Source organism: Podarcis raffonei, chromosome 4 (genome assembly GCF_027172205.1).
Source record: "Podarcis raffonei isolate rPodRaf1 chromosome 4, rPodRaf1.pri, whole genome shotgun sequence".
NCBI classification, from domain to species: Eukaryota; Metazoa; Chordata; class Lepidosauria; order Squamata; family Lacertidae; genus Podarcis; species Podarcis raffonei.
In genome coordinates, this window is record NC_070605.1 from 2,593,726 (window position 1) to 2,615,224 (window position 21,499).

The following is a 21,499-nucleotide window of genomic DNA, read 5'->3' on the forward strand; positions in this document are numbered from 1 at the left end:
CATTTCAACACCTCCGTACAAAACATTCCGACAGTCTGTCCTGATCTCCCCAGGCCCGCCGCTCCCTCATAAATTTTCTCAGGGGGCCCTGCTAGGCCGAACCCACACTCCAATATAGTAACAGCCATAGTCCTCCTCCCCCTGGATTCCTGTGGCGAGCCTGCCATGATAAATCTCTTTTTATAACTGCGTCACAAAGGACTTACTTTCGTTTCCCGATGCTCCCATAAGCCACGTCCTTGCATAGTAACTAATTTCCACACAGTTCTCATTTCTGCTGCTTGTGATCAGTAATTGCAGCAATTCTTTTTTTTGGGGGGGGGATTATTGGATACTCACATAAGACAAAAAAGAAAAGTTTTTCTCCCCCCTCCTTTTCAGTCTTGCTCCGACATACCGATCCTTTGATGAATCTTCTTCTTGATTTATTCCTCTTCTTGATTTATTATTAAGTCCAGCCCGTCGCTCCTCTTCCCAGAGATCCCTTTAGTTAGCAGTCCTTATTCCCGATCATCGCTTGAAGTATGTGCGTTTGCTTCTGTTCTGATTGTTTATTTTGAGCTCCTGCAACTAGCTGCACAGATCAAAGATAGTGTCCAGGAGAGCCGACCCACACGAGGCCTTTTGTGCCTTGTGCCCTCACCCCCTATCGAATCTGGGGGTGAATTATGGGCACAGCAGGCAAGGCAGCATTCCCCATTCCCTTGGGGTAACGAGGGATAACAGCATACTCCCATAACAGCTTCTTAATTACCTCGTGTGAGCCGGAGAGATGGTATTGTTGGCCATCTTCCGATGCGCCCCCTAGCGGCCCCCCAGTGAATGAGTTTCTTATACCTCTTCAAAAATATAGAAAGGCCAGCTTTGGTTAAGTTTTCCCCAATCTTTCTTCTAATTTCTTCATAACTGTAGCCTTGTTCACTTAAAAGTATTAGTTTACATCTCTTTCTGGGTAACCAGTCAACTCTTTGTGCCATTTTAAAATTTTTATTATGTTCTGCAAACTCACTAAATGAAAGAACACGAAGAAACCAGCCAACTTGATAGCAATCAAATAAGACACTGACAAAAGTCAACCTAAGCAAGTAGTGCTTCTGCTTCCTATTTCTGGTTATTTGGCTATAATTTTTGATAGAATACAGCTAATTGTACTTTGTTGCATTATGTTCTTGCTCAAATTATTTTTCCACTGATATATGATTTTATGATATTATTCCAAAACAAGTGGTGTTATAAGCCATTAAAGCTCTGGAATACACTATTTCCAAAAAGGTTTCCACAATTTTGGCCACTACTGTATATCAAACAAAGCAACATTCAACAACTCATCAGAATCTAATAATAAATATGTTGGTTAATGACAAACAACAAAGGTAATAAACACACACTGAACTCCCTTCCGTTCTTCTTTATTCGTTCCTGAGGCTCTAATCCCTTTTTTTCTCCATTGCAGATTGTGATGAATTGGAAATTGAGAACAAAGGTGACCACAACAAAATCCCCAGAAAGGAGAAGCCACATAAAAATTTGGAGTGTGGAGAAAGCTGCAGTCAGAGCTCCCATTCCACTTCCCATCAAAGAAATCTCATTGGAAAGAAACCCTGTCAGTGCGTTGAATGTGGAAAGAGCTTCAGGAAGAGATCTGACCTCACTTCCCATCAAAGAATTCATACAGGGGAGAAACCCTATCAGTGTGTGGAATGTGGAAAGAGCTTCACTAATAGCTCTGATCTCACTTGCCATCAACGAATTCATACAGGGGAGAAACCCTATCAGTGTGTGGAATGTGGAAAGAGCTTCAGTAAGAGCTGCAATCTAACTTCCCATCAAAGAATTCATACAGGGGAGAAACCCTATCAGTGTATGAAATGTGGAAAGAGCTTCAGTAAGAGCTGCAATCTCACTTCCCATCAAAGAATTCATACAGGGGAGAAATCATTTCAGTGTGTGGAATGTGGAAAGAGCTTCAGTACCAGCCACAATCTCACTTCCCATCAAAGAATTCATACAGGGGAGAAATCCTATCAATGTGTGGAATGTGGAAAGAGCTTCAGTCACAGCCACAATCTCACTTCCCATCAAAGAATTCATGCAGGGGAGAAACCCTATCACTGTGTGGAATGTGGAAAGAGCTTCAGTCACAGCCACAATCTCACTTCCCATCAAAGAATTCATACAGGGGAGAAACCCTATCAGTGTGTGGTATGTGGAAAGAGCTTCACTCATAGCTCCTCTCTAACTTCCCATCAGAGAATTCATACAGGGGAGAAACCCTATCAGTGTGTGGAATGTGGAAAGAGCTTCACTTATAGCTCCTCTCTCACTTGCCATCAAAGAATTCATACAGGGGAGAAACCCTATCAGTGTGTTGAATGTGGAAAGAGCTTCACTGATAGCTCCTCTCTAAATTCCCACCAGAGAATTCATACAGGGGAGAAACCCTATCAGTGTGTGGTATGTGGAAAGAGCTTCACTCATAGCTCCTCTCTAAATTCCCACCAGAGAATTCATACAGGGGAGAAACCCTATCAGTGTGTGGTATGTGAAAAGAGCTTCACTGATAGCTCCTCTCTCACTTCCCATCAGAGAATTCATACAGGGGAGAAACCCTATCAGTGTGTGGAATGTGGAAAGAGCTTCACTTATAGCTCCTCTCTCACGTTGCATGAAAGAATTCATACAGGGGAGAAACCCTATCACTGTGTGGAATGTGGAAAGAGCTTCAGGAAGAGCTCCAATCTCACTTCCCATCAAAGAATTCATACAGGGGAGAAACCCTATCAGTGTATGAAATGTGGAAAGAACTTCAGTAAGAGCTCTAATCTCAATTCCCATCAAAGAATTCATTCTAAGGTCAGAAAAACCCTTCATTATAGACTTCCGGTTGGCTGGCCTATAATGGCGGACAGGAGTTCCTTCGCAGAAAGGGCACCAGTGCTTTGAAGACAGGGGAGAGTCGCTAGAGCGCAGTGGCGCCCCTAAAAACCCTCAGATCAAGCGTTCTGAGGACCTGGAGTTCGTGCAGGTGCTGGGAATGACTCCCCTGCTCCCTGTAAGCTCTAAAAAAGAGGGCCGAGTGAGAGCGGGGTTGGAGATGGTGGCACTAGGGAAACAATTCGCTTCCTTCAAAGCGCGAAGCTCTGAGTCCTGCGATCGTGAGCGGCCAATTCCTCCAAGGGGAAAATTTTTTTTTGGACTATCCCTCTTGGAAATCGTGAGTAAAACGATTTCATTTGGAACATTGAATTGGGAAGGAAAGGGATTTAAAAACAGAGGTTGATCCCTTTTACTGAAGTAAAAACGAAAGCAGCTAACATTACCAAAAGCCGCAACTTTAGTCTCATCTTTTAGAAACTTTCAAGTCTTTCCTATATCCCCTTCTAGCAGGGGGGGGGGGAGACAAAAAATAAATTTCCCTGCAGAAGAATTAGGGATTTTTCCTGAACTGTTGTATCTTCTTTGTGGAAGCAGACCTCCCGGGTGAGGGGAGGCTAGACTCCATTGTGACGCAACAAAGGGAAAGGAAGCTTTCAACTTTCGTTTTCCACTTTGGAAAAATACAAAGTAACCACAGCCGCCAGAGCTCAACAAATACCTGGAACTCTGCAACTAAGTTAAAGACTTGAAATAAACTTTTGGGGACTTGTTTAAAGGAGAAAATAAAGACTTGTACTTATATTTACTAGATTGAAAGACTGTGGTGAGGAAAGACTCTTACTCTGGAGTGGGGATTTTTGCAGCTGGGAAACAGTCTGCTTATCCTATTGTCTCCCTCTTTTGACTGTAGCTGACCTTGGGGGGGGGAATAAAACTATGGATGGGGGTGACAAAGGAGACAAGACAGAAAAGTCAGAGAGACTGCAAAGAACAAAAATTAAACCAAGAAGAGAATCTAGAACACCAACATTTGAAGAACCAGTAATGCAACTTCTTCAGGAAATTAAAACAGAAGTAAGAGGGAATAAAAAAACCATTCAAGACTTGAGGAGTGACTTTTCTGAACTGAAAGAAGACTTGAAGACAGTGAGGTCCAACATTACCCCACATGAGGAAAGAATTACACAACTGGAAACGGTAAAAAATCGGGATTTAGAGACTGTCCAGCAGCAGGCGTTAAATTTGATTGCGTTTATGGAATTAAAGAAGAAGGAGGCTCATCTGAGACTGAGGGGAGTGGTCCAGAAGGAACAGGATAACTTGAAGGGTTGGCTCATTGAGGAATTTTCAACTTACTGGGAGATCTCAAAAGAAGAATTGAATTTGTGGATTGATAAAGCATATAGATTTGGTCCTAAAAAGGATTCTAAAATCACACATGACTGTATGGTGATTTTTAAAATAAAGGAACAAAGAGGCATGATATTGGGACATCACTATAAAAAAAGTTTAAAGATAGATGGGAAAGCGGTGATCTTGTTCAAAGAGGTCCCACGACATTTTTTATCTTTGAGAAGTAATTATTCAGATCTGGCAACTGCCCTAAGGAAGAAAAATATCTTCTTCAGGTTAGAATTCCCAGAGGGTCTTTCCTTCAAATTTCAAGGGAGGAAACAGAGAATCAGAACTGTAGGAGAGAAGGAGAGATTTCTTTAGAAAAACGCAAAAGAGCTCAGTTTGGAAAGTTCCCCTTCTCTGGCTGTAGGGGCTGAAGGACCCTAAAAAATTAAGATGTCTTTAAGAATTTACTCCTGGAATGTTAACGGCTTAAATTCCCTGGAAAAAAGAGGCCGAGTTTTCCATACCTTGGCAAGAAACAATCTGGATATAATTTGTTTACAAGAAACCCATGTTACTAGACTACATAGAAAAAATTTACAGAATAAAAAACTCAGACAGGACTTTATTTCATCAGACAAGGTAAAAAAAAGAGGAGTGGTGTTTTATATTAAAGAAAAATGGAACCCCAAGCTTTTGTTTAAGGACGAGGAAGGGAGATACATTGTGGTTGAAATTACAGCACAAGGCGACAAATATCTTTTATTGGGAATTTATGCACCAAATGATGGAAAAGTGGACTTTTTTAGGAACTTGGACTTGAAGCTCAATGAATATTTGGATTACAAAACAATATTGATGGGGGATTTGAATGGAGTAGTCTCCACATTAATGGACAAATCACAAGAACAAAAAGTACAAAATGCAGGCAGACTTCCAAAACTGCTTTTTGAGATGGTGGATAAATATGACCTGTCAGATATATGGAGACTACGAAATCCGACTGAGAAAGATTACACATTTTTCTCAAATTCCTCCCAAACATTTTCAAGAACCAATTATTTATGGATTACCAGAGATTTAACTCCAAGGGTATCAAAAATTCAAATATGTCCTAGGACATGCTCTGATCATAATGTAGTGTTATTGGAAATGAAATTGTATCTGCAGGGTTCCTTCAGATGGAGGATGAATGATGGGTTGTTGAGGAACGATTTGGTGGTGGGAAAGGCCCAAAAGACTCTAAAAGATTACTTTGAATTAAATATAAATACAGAGGTAGAAGCAAGAGTCATTTGGGATGCTAGTAAAGCTGTTATGGGAGGTTTCCTCATACAACCAAATGCTATAAAGAAAAAGATACAAAATGAAAAAAGGAAAAAATTCTTTCTCAAATAAAAGAGAAAGAATAGAATTTAAGATCAAAGCCTAAAAGCCAACAGATACAAAAAGACATTAAAGCTTTGCAGACTCAATTTTCTCAAATTATAAATCAAGAAATAGAATGGAAAATAAAATTAATGAAACAGAGAAATTTTGAATCTGCAAATAAATGTGGAATATTGCTGGCTTGGCAATTAAAAAAGAGACAGAAACAAAACACGATCACAAATATTGTAATGGAGGGGAAATCTGTGGAAAACCCTAGGGATATTAGAAAATGTTTTCAGAAATATTTTAAACAACTGTATAAAAAAGGTAAAGAGGATAAAGATAAAATTGAGCAATTTCTTAGAACAAATGAAATGCAGAAAATTCCCGGAGATAAAAGATCATTACTGTAATGGTTCTAGGGGTTGCTCGTGCGTAAGCCTGTCCCAACACCTGGCTGGGTTGCCTGAGTGAACCTTTCCTGCCCGGACAGCCACTCACCCGTGGCTGTCTCAATCGCTGGCAGAATCCGTCAGTGGGCGTTTCTTAAACTTCTTCCAGCAAAGAAGTTCTTTGACGCCTAGTCTCCTCCCACTCTCTCTGCGCAGAAGCCTTCTGCGCAAGGAGGGCGTAGGCAGGGGAGGACCCTTCCTCTCCCCGCTGGTCCCCGGCAAGGAGTCACAGGACCGCCTCACCGATTCCCCCATCTGCCCCCCTTCTCCACTGGAGCTACGCTGATTCCCTTCCCCAGAAGATGGGCTGCCTCTCCCACTCCCGGGACGCTCTCTGGGATCCCCTCGGAGCTTGCTCTCTCCCTCCGGCACTGATGGCAGTTCCCTGACAACTACTCAATGACACGATTACAAGACAGGAGGTAGAGATAGCAATAAATCAGATGCCATTGGGCAAAGCCTCGGGACCAGATGGATTATCTGCCAAATATTATAAAACTTTTAAAGATTGGTTAATTCAACCTTTGGCAGAGGTATGTAATAAGATACTGAGAGGGGAGAGGGCTCCTGAAACCTGGAGAGACACATATATAACCTTGATACCAAAATCTGAAGAAGATAGATGAGATGTAAAGAATTATAGACCAATCTCATTACTTAATGTGGATTATAAAATATTCGCAAATATTCTGGCTAATAATTGAAAAAGTCTTAACAGAATACCGTATTTTTCCCTCTATAACACGCAGATTTTTTCTCCTAAAAAGGAAGGGGAAATGTCTGTGCGTGTTATTGAGCGAATGTGTGGTCCCTGGAGCCGAAAAATCAGGCAAAAATCAAATCGCGCTTCACGGAGAAGGGAAACCTGAAAAGAGGAAGCGGCTGCTTTCCTGCATTCTGCCTCAGGGTCTTACTGCCCACCCTCCTCTGTTTCGTTGCTGTGTTTGCTGAAACGGAACAAAGAGCAGGGAAAGCCCCTCCCCTCCAGGCAAGCAGAGGGGAAAGCAGAGTGTCGTTCCTTCTAATTCCTCTCTGTGCTCCGGTGCTGCTGGGGGAGAGGGAGAGAGAAGGGGGGAGGGAGAGAGGGGGGGAGGGAGAGAGAGGGGGGGAGGGAGGGAGGGAGAGAGAGAGAGAGATGGCTGGCTTGGGTGGGGGGAAACTTTTGCCTTTCTTTCCTCCCTCCCGTTAAATCCCTCTCCTGCATTCTTAGCCGGCTGCTTCTCTGCACCCCCCTCTCATGTATCTTCTTTGTTTTTCCTTCGCTCCCCACTTAAAATGTGGTTACAAAGCATAGATCCACATGGATCCTCAGGATCTTTGCATTGGGGCACCCCAAATTCACCATCAGATCACATAGCATGTCCATGGCTACAGCCTGCACCAGAAAAATCATGCACCCACTGTTGCCTGGGGCTGCAATGGTGCAAAAACGTGGTTAAAAAGCATGGATCCACATGGATCCTCAGGATCTTTGCATTGGGGCACCCCAAATTCACCATCAGATCACACAGCATGTCCATGGCTACAGCCTGCACCAGAAAAATCACGCACCCACTGTTGCCTGGGGCTGCAATGGTGCAAAAACGTGGTTACAAAGCATGGATCCACAGGAATTCTCAGGATTTTTGCATTGGGTCACCCCAAATTCACCATCAGATCACATGTCTGTGGCCACAGCATGAAGCACAAAAATGATACATCCACTGTTTCATTCAGAATGTTTTTTCCCTTGTTTTCCTCCTCTAAAAACGATGTGCGTGTTATGGTCAGGTGCGTGTTATAGAGCGAAAAATACGGTAATTAAACGGCTCCCTAATTTAACTGAGACCATGGGCTCTTGGGAGCCTAAGGAAAGGGTTGAGCCTGGTTTGTCCTATGCATTTTCATTCTCATATTCTTCCAACTGCACCAACCCAACAAAATCTCGACTACTTCCTCTGTTCCTTACACATCTTCCTCCTTGTGTCCTTCCACGCCGCGATCCCCATCCTCTCCCTCTCTGTTCCCTGAATCCATCCAGCTGTCCCTCTGTTCTCCCTGTATCAGGGCATTCCTGCTTCCAATGAACTTCCTTTCTGCAAATGGCACACTGATTCCTTCCTAGCGGCTGTCCTCTTCCTCTTCCCCGTCCCTGACCAGAGCCTCTCCCCTGGGCACCTGCATCAAACGCTGAGCCTTGGCTGATAGCAGCAGCAAAAAACCCCGGCTTTTTGCTTCAATTCCCGAACTCGGTCCTTTTTAATTTCTACATCCCGGTTCACAAACACCTTCTGCGCAATGGTTAAGAGCTGTTCTAGATTTGACCCTTTGAATCCCTCCTGCCTTTGCAATTTTTTTCTTATGTCCTGGGCGCTTTGAGCCACGAAGGCTGCATTGACCATTTGCCTGTTTGCTGGGGCTTCTGGGTCAAAAGGGGTATAAATCCTGTATGCTTCCATTAAACGTTCGAGAAATTCAGAAGGGGAATTCATCAGGTTTTTGAATCACCTCTGCCACCTTGGAAATATTGGCAGGCCTTCTGGCTGCCCCTTTTATTGCTTTTAAGACTTCTTGCTGGTAAGTGCTCAGAGCATCTTTGTCTCTATCAGGATCCCATCCTGGATCTGAAAGGGGGTATCGGGTGCAAACCCATGCGTCTGGATTTGGCTCTGTAGATGGTACCTCTGCTCTAAGATTTTTCTCTGCAGTGGCATCTATTCTTCTCCTCTCCTCAGTGGTGAAAATGGTCATTAAAAGATGCCTGCAATCCTGCCATGTGGGCAGATGGGTTACCATGATTGAGGCCATTAAATCCTGCATAGCCTGTGGGCAGGGTGTGGGTTTTCCAATTTAGCAAATCTGTGGTTGTGAATGGAACACACTGCATGGTTAGTGTACGCGCTGGCCACGGCCCTCTAGGTTGCCCCTGGGCATCAGTGGGTCTTGGCTCTTGTGGTCCCAAAACTGCACTCAAGGGAAACATTGGAGCTGGGGCACCTTTCTTATTTCGGAGATAATATCCCCCCTTATTTAGGTGTGGCAAAGGAGGAGGGCTTGGCCACAATTGTGAAGAGCTGGGCACATCACTTTCTCTCATTTTTATTACTAATTTCTGTCCAGAATCAGTTACTGCATCCATTAGTCTCCATAAATTTGATTTTTCATGCATAGCTGAGGTGCTCATTGAATTGCTAAATTCACCCCAAGCTGACGCTGTGGATGTTTCTCCAGGCTCTGCCCCCCTCCCACCGCTCCTAATGTCTCTAAAGCTGAAATGTCCGTGTGAACCTTCTCTTCGGGGGGGGGGGGGCGTTCACATAGTTTGATTTTGTACTACAGCTTGGGCAGGAAGGGAAGGCAGATCCTGAAGGCTAGGTGCAGCTGGCAATGATTGTAGGCTGGGTGCGGCTGGCAATGATTGTCCTGCCGGAGGTATCGGGGCTGGAGGTGGGGGCACGGCTGGGGGCGATGGTAAAGTTCTAGCTGACGGAGCATAGGGAGGTGGAAAAATTAAATTCTCCTCTTCAGGATGCTCTCCATAAATCTTCCTGGCAGGGGCTGGAGTTTTAAGTCCTCCTATATTTTTCCTGGCTTCCTGCCTCACTGCCAAAATTCTGCAGCTGTCTCCTTTGCATTTTTTCATCCAAGAAGAGCTTTTCATGCAAATGTTGTACCAAGGATCAATATAAGGGAATTGGTCAGTATGAGTGTCTGGCTCCTTCGTTACAGAAATCCAGACTAGCCGGCATAATTCCACATCAAAACTGCCATTTGGGGACCTGCCTAGGCCAGTTTAACTGGCAATGCATTCTCAGGGTCCCGGGAATCAGTCTGACCCCATAGTCCTCCGAGAAGGCTTTTTTGAAATTTGCTATCATGCAATCCAAAGGGGTGCCTGGATTTCTGGCTTTTGAACAATTCCCCCCCCCCCCATCGGTATGTCCCTTGTGAAGTGCTTTGGACCAGACAGATTCTCAAAAAACCCCACACGCTTCCCCCAGATATCCGACCGGGACGCACTCGCGTGGCCCGCAACTGCGATTATGGGGTCTCAATCAGTCTAGCCCTGCTCCAGTGGGTCTTAATGCACTCTCATCTATCCACACAGCACTTCACCACACAGTTTCCAAACCCTTACCCTTTTCCTAAGCTCACCCAGGTTCTCCCCACAAGGACCTTTTCCTTTTTATTTGGGGTTACTAGTGAGTGGCTGAGGTTGATCAGACCTCGTTAATTACAATATTGTTTTCCTTTCTACTCACCCATATCCTCTTTCTGGTTTCCTGCGCGCTTTCCCGTCACACGTTCAATTTCTCCTCACAGTTCGTTGCCACGGCGGGCGGGGCGTTTGAGTACGATGGAAAGCTGTTTCCCTCCTCGGAAAAGATGTCCGATGGCGCCTGGGGGAGAGCTGGCAGTCCAGCGACGCTCACCCCGCCCGATGGGCAAGGGCCTGTGGTTAAAATGATACCCCTCTGGCCTGCAATCCTAGTCCGCCACCAGTTATGTTGCAAGGATTTTAAGATGCCAGTGACCAACTCAAATAGAGTCTAAGAATTGACAGACGCAGCAGTGGAGAAAAAGAAAGTGATGTTTATTTTGCTGAGCAATAATTGACCCAGTGGAATCCTTTCCAAAAGACTGGGCCCCGAGCCCTGGCTCCCAGGGGCTTTGTACCTTGAATACATACATCACAGATATGACATAATCAGATACATCGCAAACGGCAGCAAAAAATAAGCTAATGAGCGCATGCAAGCCTCTCTCCTGGCCATGTAAAGAGTTTCCTCCCAACTTCTGCTTTTTAGTTTGAACATGCAGTCTTAACCTTTTCCCCAGATTTATAGCAAGAAATAGAAACTTAAGGCAAAAAGGAACTTTGGCTGTTGAGCTCCTACGCGGCCATCTGCTACAAGGGACATTCTCCGGTTTAGCATCTTCCTGTTTCACCACCCAGACCCTGTGTGGAGAAGGAGGGGAAATGTGTCAGCACATCAAATTTATTGCTTCCCCCTTCTTGTTCAGTGAGATAGGGAGAGAACAAGGAGGTACTGGGACAATGTTCATTTCAGATTTCTCAGATCTAAGCAATTTGCTATTAAGCTAAGCAGAAGCTTTCACGATTCAATCATGGATTATAAAATCATTGTAGAAATATCTGGTTATATATGAATATATTGATAACTGATACCTGATTGTATGGATAACTGATTATATGAAAAGCATAAGGGTAAAATTCCTCCAGGTCCTGCTTCAAAAGGAACCAGGCAAGGGTGCTCACTTTCCCCTCTACTATTTATTTTGGTCCTGGAGGTATTGCTGAATATGTTGAGGAAAGAAGAGAAAGTGAAGGGCATTGTGGTAGGATCTAAGCAGTATAAATTAAAAGCCTTTGCAGACGACTTGGTTTTAACTTTACAGATCCAGAGGCCAGTGTAATGAAAGCACTGGAGAGGATACAGGAGTACGGGCAGCTGGCGGATTTTAAATTGAACAAGAGCAAAACTAAAGTATTAGAAAAGAATCTAGATAAAGATGAAAGAAAGACCCTTCTTGAAAAAACAGGCCTGGTATTCACAAAGAAGGTTAAATATTTGGGTGTGAACTTAACAGCGGAAAAATTGAATTTGTACAAAGATAACTATGAGAAAGTCTGGAATGAAGTAAAAAGAGACTTAGAGATATGGTCAAATTTAAAATTTTCACTTATGGGTCGAATATTGGTGGTAAAGATGAATGTATTGCTGAAAATGTTGTTTTTGTTTCAAACTTTACCTATTATTGATAATGTTAAATGTTTTAAAGATTGGCAGAAGGCCTTGTCTAAATTTATCTGGCAGGGGGGAAAAACCGAGAATTAAGTATAAATTACTTACGGACACAAAAGAAAGAGGAGGTTTTTCCCTGCCTGATTTGAAGATATATTTTGAAGCTGCAGCCTTCTGCTGGATTAAAGATTGGATTAAATTAGAAAATGAAGATATTTTGGATTTAGAGGGACTGAATAATAGGTTTGGATGGCATGCATATCTTTGGTATGATAAAATAAAGGCCCATAGTGGTTTTAAGAACCATATAATCAGGAAGGCGCTTTATAATGTATGGATTAGATATCAGGATCTTTTGGTAAGAAAAACACCCAAATGGATTTTATCAATGGAAGCTCAGGCACAAAAAAAAAGTTAAATATGGAGAATAAGTGGTTGAGATATTCAGATTTATTCATAGAGGATGCTGAGAGATTTAAATTAAAAGCATTTGAACAAATTAAAGATAAAGTGAATTGGCTTCAATATTACCAAATTAATGAACTATTTAAGATTGATACCCAGCTTTTCAACCAGGCCTTTGGCTGATTGACATCTAATGCCCTTTAAAAATGTGCCAGGGACGGGGGTTACAGATGTTTATTTTCTATTTTTATATTGTACTTTTATGTTGTAACTGTCCTGAGACCTGTGGGTATAGAGAATAGGAGCCTTCTCTTAGAGGCCTGGGGGTCTTTGCTCCCCCCATTAAAATATTTGAGGGGGCCACCCCCCAGATGAAATGCTATAAGTGTTCTCCAGGTCAAGGGGAGCTGCTGGAAATTGAACTACGGGCTCAAAATTTTACTTTTTTAAAAAGTCACTGCCATTATAGGCATTGCTATTCAAATGGTGTGCATGCATCATGTGATTGATTGTGCAATGTGGGCCTTACCTTGCCCCCCACCAATATTTTATTCTAGTTGGCACCTCTGGATCGAGTGGTATACTAAATAAATAAATAAATCGCCTTTCTTTGCACATGTTCCAGCTTGTCAATATCCTTATTTATTATCATTTTTAAAATTTATGTGCCCTTCATCTGAAGATTTCACAACATAAATATACAGGATGAAAGCATGGCTTTCCCAAAAACAAGTCAAGCCAGAGAAATCCCTCCTCCCCTTTTTTGGATGGAGTTACAAATTTTGTAGTGTGTTTTGATTTCAGTAAGGCAAATTTTGACAAAGTCTCCCGTGATCTTTCTGTGAGGAAGCTGGTAAAATGTGGGCTGAATGAGGAAACTGTTAGGTGGATTTGACTGACCGAACCCAAAGAGGACTCCTTCACGGTTCCTCCTCATCCTGGGGAAAAGTGACAAGACGGGTGCTGCAGGGTTCAGTCCATTGTTGTACAACGTCTTTATAAATGACTTGGATGAAGGAACTGAGGGGATGCTCATCACATTTGCGGAGGACACCAAACGGGGAGCGGAAGCCAATGTCACAGAAGGCAGAATCAGATCAAGGTCAGGAATAGTACTACTTTATTCTCCCTTGGTCAGGCCCCACCTAGAATATTGTGTTCAATTCTGGGCACCACAATTTCAGTATCTTAAATTTTGTTGGCCTGGGGAAATCAAGAAGGTTGGGCTACACATTCCATATTCCCTTTATAACAGGTGGCAAATGTTTATTGAATACATATATTGTCAAGACTGTTGCAGGAATCCACCCAGCACTCGCGAGAAAATATGGCGTGATCTTTTAAAATAATCAAATGAAACTTTAACACACGTCAAGATGAAAGTCTGCAATTTCATCAGGACATGTTATTTGTTGTTTACTGTTGTAACTATTGCTTTCTCAAAATTTATCTCTGTACCATGAAAATAAATAAAAACAATGATTTTTTAAAGGAGGTGGGGAATCATGTGTGCTATTCCATTAATCTGCTTGCATGTGTTGAGTGTTATTTGGAGACTGTAACTCCCAGTAATTTCACATTATGTGTTTCTGTGTGTTCAGCACACACGATTGCAGGTGAGACTGAATAAAAGACTTGCTATGAAATTCCCTTTGACTGCTTCTGTATTGTTTCAAATGTGACTTCACTTCCAGTTCTTGCCAGGCACTAATTGGCCAGCAGAAGCAGCAGGCCCCTTGATTTCTAGCGGCCCTCTGATAAGGACAGTAAAAGGTAGTTCCAGCTTGAGCTAAGCTGTGGAATGAACTCAGTCCCTGAGTTACGTAGAGGGAATGGGAAAAGCTGCTTGTCGACAGAGTGAGAAAAGCTTCTTGGTGCGGCAAGCCTTTGCCGAGAATGTAGCCCTTGATTTGTGTGCTACAAAGGGAGAGCATTTCCCGATGCTTCTGAAGCATTCCCTGAGGAGAGAATGGGGAGCGGCAGAAATTGAAACTTCAACTTCATTGGACCGGTCATATTGTGCGGATGCCTGACGTCTTCCAAAGCAACTACTCTATTCCGAACATAAAAATGGAAAGCGTAATGCTGCTGGTCAACAAAAGAGGTTTAAAGACTGTCTCAAGGCGAATCTAAAAAAAAGTAGTATAAACACTGACAACTGGGAAACACTGGCCTGCGAGTGCTCCAGTTGGAGAACAGCCTTGACCAAAGGTGTCATGGGCTTTGAAGACACTCGAACTCAGGACGCAAAGGAGAAACGTGCCAAGAGGAAGGCACGCTTGGCAAACCCACACTGCCCAGACAATGTCCCCACTGTGGAAGGACATGTGGATCCAGAATTGGCCATATAACGTAAAGACACCACAGTCTCCGCTGACCTTCGTTCCAAGGAAACCGAAGATGGGCCAGGGATCCCTGGAGTCTCACCGCTCAGAGACTGGGGGAGTTTGCAAATAGAAACACACACACACAAGAATGTATGGCTGTGTTCCTAATACAGTGCTACCTCTACTTACAGTCACCTCCAGTTACGTATCCTTTGGGATACGCACCCGGCAAATTCGGAAGTGTTTTTCTGGGTTTCGCCACGTGTGCTTGCGCAGGAGCACTCTATGCGCTGTGCGTATGTGCAGAAGTGTGCTAGTGTGCCACTTGCGTGCACAGAAGCGGCACCTCCAGTTGCAGAAACCTCAGGATCCGACTGGAGCTCCGGAATGGATCCCGTCTGCAACCAGAGGTACCATTGTACATAGCCATGTGTGAAGGGCTTTTAGATACATCCATCCTCCAACCACCTCCAGACACTCACACAGGACCTTCACCACCTTCACTGGTTCTGAGAGGTAGAGCTGGGTATCATCCGCATACTGAAGAACACCCAGCCCAAACTCCCTGATGATCTCTCCCAGCAGCTTCATTGCCCTCAGCCCTGGGGAAAATCATGGGGCTGTACGGGCTCCATGCAATCGGAGAGGGCGCTTTGAAGCCAGTCAATACCCCTAGTTAACTCCACATTCCAGCGGGACATCAGGGAATCAGCGGAAAGGCCATCAACATGGAATAAAACACCCCGAACCACTCTCTGGAAACCATTTGGATCCATTAAGTGGCGGGGATGGGCCTTCTGAATTGGTCCCACCTTCCTGCAGAGGGGAAGCGTCACAGAGAAGTCCAGTTGCACCAGGAAGTGATCTGACCATGGCACTTCTTTTGTTTCAGTTTCACTTAGTGTCAGATCACCCACATCCATAGAGGTGAACCCCAGGTCTAAGGCATGTCTGTGACTATGAGTTGGGCCAAACTTATTCAGGGACAGCCCCCTTGTAAGGTCATGTCAGCATGGATGTTAAAATACCCTAGGACAACTAATCTAGGTGTCTCCATGAGAACATCCACCACAACCTGAAGCAGGGAATCCTTGGCGTAGCGGGGAGGTTGGTACCCCAAAAGAAATCCTGTACTGCCCCTATTGCCCACCTTCCAGAACATGCACTCAGAGAACTGTGTCTTCCCAATAGGACGCCTGGTACAAGCTAATGACTTCCTAAAAATCACTGCAACCCCCCCTCCCTGCCCACATGACCTGGTTTGCTGTGCATAAGAGAAACCTGGTGGACAAACAGTGGCAAGAACAGACCCATCTGCTTCATCCAACCAAGTCTCTGTTACACATGCCAGGTCAAGTCCTCCATCCACAATTAAGTCGTGGAAGCCAGCTGTCTTGTGAATCGTTGACCTGGCATTGGAGAGCAGCACCTTCAGGTCTTGTGGGTCTCCCTTGCTGATTCCAGTATCCTTCCAGTATCCACCAGACCCGGAGGCAGGGATAGTCCTCAAACAACGACTAAACCTGCCTCCTCGGTAATGACATTAGCATAGCTCCTCCTCCTTTCTGTGATCACTGAGATTGGTTGTCGCCTGTGGAACTTGCCCCAGCCATTCTGTTGGATGGGGTCCACTCCCTGGCAGCCCTGGCCCTCTCCCTTTAAGAACCAAATACAAACTATACAATAAGTCAGTAAAAACTAATTTAGAAAACAAGAACAACACACAACAACTTACATTTATACTGAAATTAAACTAATCCCCAGCACCAACTAAACGTTTATCCCACCCCCAACAGAGGAAAAAACCAACACCCAGCATTGAAAGCGCCACAGATTAAAAACTATTTTAAAAGATTTGCCCCAGCCCCAGAGTTTCTTCCAGTGAGTCTGGGCTCCCCAGGATTCACAGCAGGGCAATGTCCCTCCGGCCTCCCCGGAGTCTCTTCTGTTGAGCAGGGGGAGTCTGGTCCTCGCCCCCCAGGCCAGGTGGGAAAGGGCCTTGCAGGGAGCAGGTCTTCCTTCCAGCACTCAGGGCAGCAGCAGCAGCAGCAGCAGACTTGGAGATTTGAAAGGATTTGAGGTGATGCATCATTGGTCTGCGTCGCATGTGTTCTGTGTTTTAAAGGTCTCTGAGGTCTCTTGATGAAAGGAGGGAGATGCTGAGAGTCCAACCAAGAGCCTCACCCCAAAAGGGTATCTGGCCAGTGGCGTAGCCGGGGGGGGGGAGCTGCCCCCCCATATCCATTAAAAATGATAGAAATCTGAGGTTCTGCCAAGCGAGAGAGGGCTGAGCTGGGTGGACTCGGCATTGCAAGGGTTAAAGGGAACTCAGCTGCCTTCCTAGAGAGGACAGGAAGCAAGGGGGGCCAGGTCCTCCAGAGCCAAGGCCCCTCCCTCCCCAGTCCTTTCCTGCTTTGGGGTCTCTCCTGCAAGGGCTTCCTCGCTGCCCCCTCCTGGGATCTGGTGAGTCTCCTCTCCCCCCCCCCCGGAGGGTGCAGTGGGGAGACCGTGGGGGTCCCAGGGCTGCAGCAGGGGAGGGTGGCTCATGTGGGGGGGGGAGGGGTCCTGCCAGGGAGGGGCGAGGTCGCAGGAACTCAAGGAGGGGCAGGTCCTCCAGAACCAAGCCCCCTCCCTCCCCAGTCCTTTCCTGCTTTGGTGTCTCTCCTGCAAGGGCTGCCTCGCTGCCCCCTCCTGGGATCTGGTGAGTCTCCCCTCTCTCTGGGATCTGGTGGGGGTCCCAGGGCTGCAGCAGGGGAGGGGGCCTGGGGGGCCTGATCTGCTCCTGTAGGGGGGGACCCCAAGTCAGGGAGGAGAGGGTCCTGCCAGGGAGGGGCCAGGGCTGCCACGCTCTCCTTCCTGCAGATCAGAGGATCCCAAACTCATTTGGTCTTTCGGAAAAAACTGACTCCCTCGAAATCTCCCTTCTTTAAACAAAGGAGTCCCTGGGACTTTAACTCTGTGTGACGTCGCTCAGCCTCATTGCACAACAGAGCAAACATCTGCAAATGGTTTTCCAAAGCTGGACGAGGAGGTGGATTAGCCCCCACTCAAAAAAAAAACCGTGGGGAGGAAGGAAGTTAAGGTGGGAGAGAAAGGCCAGGAATAAAGAGAGGGATCCCAGCCCAGAGTCTGGCTGCTGCATTGGGGACCAGTTTCCCAGTGTCTCCCAGGGCAGCTCCCCACGGAGGCCACTGCAGCCATCCCCTCGCACCCAGAGCAGGGCATCCCAGGACCACATCCTCTCTCTCCCAAAGGGATTGTTGCTGGCAAAGCAGCCGGAAATGGGCGCTGCTACTCCCTGAGCCTCCAGGGACCTTGGCGTCAATGGCTGTGTGTGTGTTAAGCTGGCTAACAGAATAATAATACTAAATTACCCTCCTAAATTTCTGGGGAAATGACTTTGGACCCTGTCCACTTGGCCCTCAGGGGGTTGGCCAGATACATACCTGGCCCTCAGAGCGAAGAAAAAGGGACCCCACCCCAGGAGTCTGTCTTGAGAGCGGCAGAGAGTCCAAGTGCAAGAAAAGGAGACAGAAGCAGGGGAGTGGGGTGGGGGGAGCAACTCCTGAGACCCCCGAGTGAGGACCCCCACTAGAGCCAAGCATCCATTTTTCACATGATACAAATGACTCCCTCGTCAGTCAGGTCTGACTTCATGCATTGACTGGAAGACAGGAGAAACCAGGCTGATTCATCTCCCAGAAATCCCTTCCGTTGCCTCCACATTTTGCATTGCTAGAAGGCTAGAGAGATATTTCTTCTCTTCTTACTCCTCTTTCCCCCCAAAAAGATAGCTCATGGTCTGGGATGTGGTGCAGTCCAGCCCTGGTTCCCAGCAAGACTCATCCATGCTTGCTCAGGGAACCTATTTCTTCTCCTGATATGAGACAACTTTTGTAACAGAACAATGTATTTGCTTTGTAGGATTTGCTAGAGCTTTTCATTAAGGCGGACAGAACTTGGCAGAAGACCGAAGGCTTCCTTCTGATCTCTCAGAGGCTTCCTGAGAGCACAGATGGATGAGCAAGACTCAGCTGGCCCTGGAAGAGGCCATGCCAACGAAACTGGGAGCAGTGGGGGGTTATGGGAAAACACTGTGCAGAAGATCCTGGGTGAGGAGGACACCCTCTGCTCAGAGGTGCAGAGCCAGCAGGTGAGGCAGTTCTGCTTCCAGGAGGCCAAAGGACCCCGAGAGGTTTGCAGCCGACTCTACCACCTTTGCCATCAGTGGCTGAAGCCAGAAAGGCACACAAAAGCTGAGATGCTGGACCTGGTGATCTTGGAGCAGTTCCTGGCTGTCCTTCCATCGGAGATGGAGAGCTGGGTGAGGGAATGCGGAGCGGAGACCAGTTCGCAGGCGGTGGCCCTGGCCGAAGGTTTCCTCCTGAGTCAGGCAGAGGAGAGAAAGCAGGTGAGAGAGACTTTCCTCTGGATACTCTCAAGGGGCTCTAAACAGGATGGAGAACATCTCATATTTCTCTATTGATGGCCCATCCTTTTTCTGGGAAGACATCCATGGAATGAGATCTAACACCCTTTAAGTCTTTGTCATTCTCTTTCTTATATTTCTCACCATTCATTCTCTGTTTTGAATCCTTGTTGCTCTTTCAGGAAAACGGTCATTTTGCAGAAAAGGACCTGGATTCCTGTGAGACAGAGAGGCCTCCATTGGACACCAGAGAGAGGCCACTGGGTAAGGAGGAAGGTGGTTTTACTCCATTTGGTCTCATTCTGTTGGTTTTCCAACTCATCTAGGTTTGGGGGGAAACAGTTGGGAACAAGGGTCCAGAGGAGGGGAAATGAATTTCTGCACAACTAACATATGAAATGGGCACAAACATCGAAATGCACTCAGCAGGTTAGTCTTTCTCAAAGCCCATCTGTAGTTAGAGATGTCCTGCTTCACCTGTGAGAGATGCAGGCACTCCTGGCGTCTTGCTTACGCTTTTTCTCTTGCAGGTGACAGAATGATGCCGGCAAAACCTCTTTATCCGCCTTTTTGTGGGGGCAGAAGGGAAGCAGCGGCTGTGGAACCAGATCAGGTCAGGGGAAGCTGCCTTGTGGGGACAGAGACCGGGGGATGGAGCAATGTCATGGACTGGTTGGGCACAGAGGAGTGGTGGGAGGAAGCAGCTGGGGAACCAGGAAGGGAAGATGGCTCAGAGCCGAAGGAGTGGAGGTGGAGGAAGGATGAGCGGTCAGATGGAGAAGAGGGAGAAGCCTGGGAAGAGGAGGTGTCAGAAGCAGAAGAAGTAACAGGGCTTAGTGAACTGGGAGACTCTGTGGCAGAATGCAGTGCAGAATCAGAGGCAGAAGAGGAAGGAAGTGAGTGGGAGAGGAAGGTCGAGAGACAGAGGTGAGTCAGGAGAAGGAGGAGCCCCCGGGGCTCCCTCTCCTTCTGCCAGAAGCCACCCTCCCTGCTTGTCTCTCAGAGCCAGGAGACATCTGACAATGGAGGAGCAAAGGCAGGCTGCACACTGGCGCACTGTTCAATTGCTTGCAAGAAGCTCGAGAGAGGAGGGGACTTAGAAAGCTGTGGGGAGCCGGGAGCCTTCACTCTTTGCAACTGCTTTTGTGGAGGAAGAGCCTCAGGGAATGAGCTGCTGTTCTCATGAGGCCCGAAACTCAGCCAAGTCTGTGAATATTGTGTTCTTGCTAAGAAAGTGTGAACTCCAGCTGTGTACTGTGGGATTTCCTGCCCATATAACTCTGACACCAGCCTTCTGAATGTCACCAGTAGGATTCATCTGTAGTTGCAGTTTTCATGGAATCCTAGAGTTGAAAGGGACCCCAAGGGTCATCAAGTCCAACCGCCTGCATTGAAAGATCATCCAAGACAGATGGACATCCAAACTAGGCTTATTTTATTTCTAAATTGATCATTGAATGCTAAAATTGGTTTCTAAGCAGTGGACAGACGAGAACAAATAGTGACCAGCATTCACTTAACCAGCCCCATCTTCTGCAAAATGGGGCCTGCCCCCAATCCTCCCCTTCTCCATGCTCCCATGAACCCCTTGAATTTGGCTGTAGGGCATTGGGAGGGAACCTTCCCAGAACAGCTCACGAGGAGAGGAGAAAGTGGATCCTTCCATTGGGGAAACTGGAATGCTTGTGTAGGCAGAATAACAAGGAAAACATAAGCTGGAGTACCACCTATTTGCACAAAGACGAATACCCGTAATTAAAAGCAGGAAAAAAAAAAATTCAATTAAAGTGTTAAAATTAGCATCCATAATTAACATGTACAGCAAAGCAATCCTATTGAAATAACACAGCAATTAACAGGGAGGAAACCACAGAGCATTGTGTAGCAGATCATATATCTGCTGTCTCAGAGGAAGATATTTCCCTTTTTCTTTTAGGGGCCAGTGTGCTTTGAAGATGTCGCTGTTCATTTCACGGACGAGGAGTGGGCGTTGCTGGATCCTGACCAGAGAGCTCTGCATAAGGACGTCATGGAGGAGAATTGTGGGATCGTGGCCTCTCTTGGTAAGGCTCCCTGTGGGATTGTCATATCTGACTGGAAATTCAAAAAATACCTCTATGTGACAAACCTCATATATTTTCACAGAGCTCAACAGCGCCCCCTACAACACCTGGGAACCTAACGCCCCCACAAGAAACAGCAAGTTGCAGTTTTTTCTGTGAACCATTTCCCTCTAGTTCTTCACGATTCGGCTGGTCTGAACTGCCCAGGCCATCTCAAATGTCAGCTTCAGAGTTGTTAGGAAAGATAAGCAGCTACTATCAGGTTTTCTGTTTTTATTTTTGTTGCTATCAGTCTTGGGTTGACCAAAGAGATGACTGGAATTGGAGATGGAGGGGATGCCATGACTGGGCCAAATAAAATCCGTCCCAGAGAAGAGCCAGGCTTATTGAATCTCAGGTAGTAATAGCAGTGATGATAATAATAGTAATAATAAGACTTCCGGGTTAGCGCCAGCGCTTAATGGCGGATTTCTCCCGGAGCTCCGGGAGA

At 46.0% G+C, this 21,499-nt stretch overlaps 2 protein-coding genes across 2 annotated transcripts in view; both read left to right on the plus strand.

Annotated features, from left to right (window-relative positions):
• The window catches only part of LOC128412183 (zinc finger protein 850-like), a 37,764-nt gene that overhangs the window by 4,617 nt on the left and 11,648 nt on the right, over positions 1-21,499 (plus strand). The window contains exon 3 of the mRNA XM_053385042.1: positions 1,454-2,809. Within this exon, the coding sequence (XP_053241017.1) occupies positions 1,454-2,809 (1,356 nt within the window). The remainder of the gene's footprint in view (positions 1-1,453; positions 2,810-21,499) is intronic.
• On the plus strand, positions 18,173-19,053 carry LOC128412164 (zinc finger and SCAN domain-containing protein 31-like). The gene has a single exon (XM_053385030.1). It carries the CDS (start codon positions 18,533-18,535, stop codon positions 19,001-19,003), a length of 471 nt encoding a protein of 156 aa, XP_053241005.1. The 5' UTR covers positions 18,173-18,532; the 3' UTR covers positions 19,004-19,053.

Excerpts from the sequence above, each read along its gene's own strand:
- LOC128412164 (XM_053385030.1), top strand. The coding sequence starts at position 18,533 with ATGGATGAGCAAGACTCAGCTGGCCCTGGAAGAGGCCATGCCAACGAA.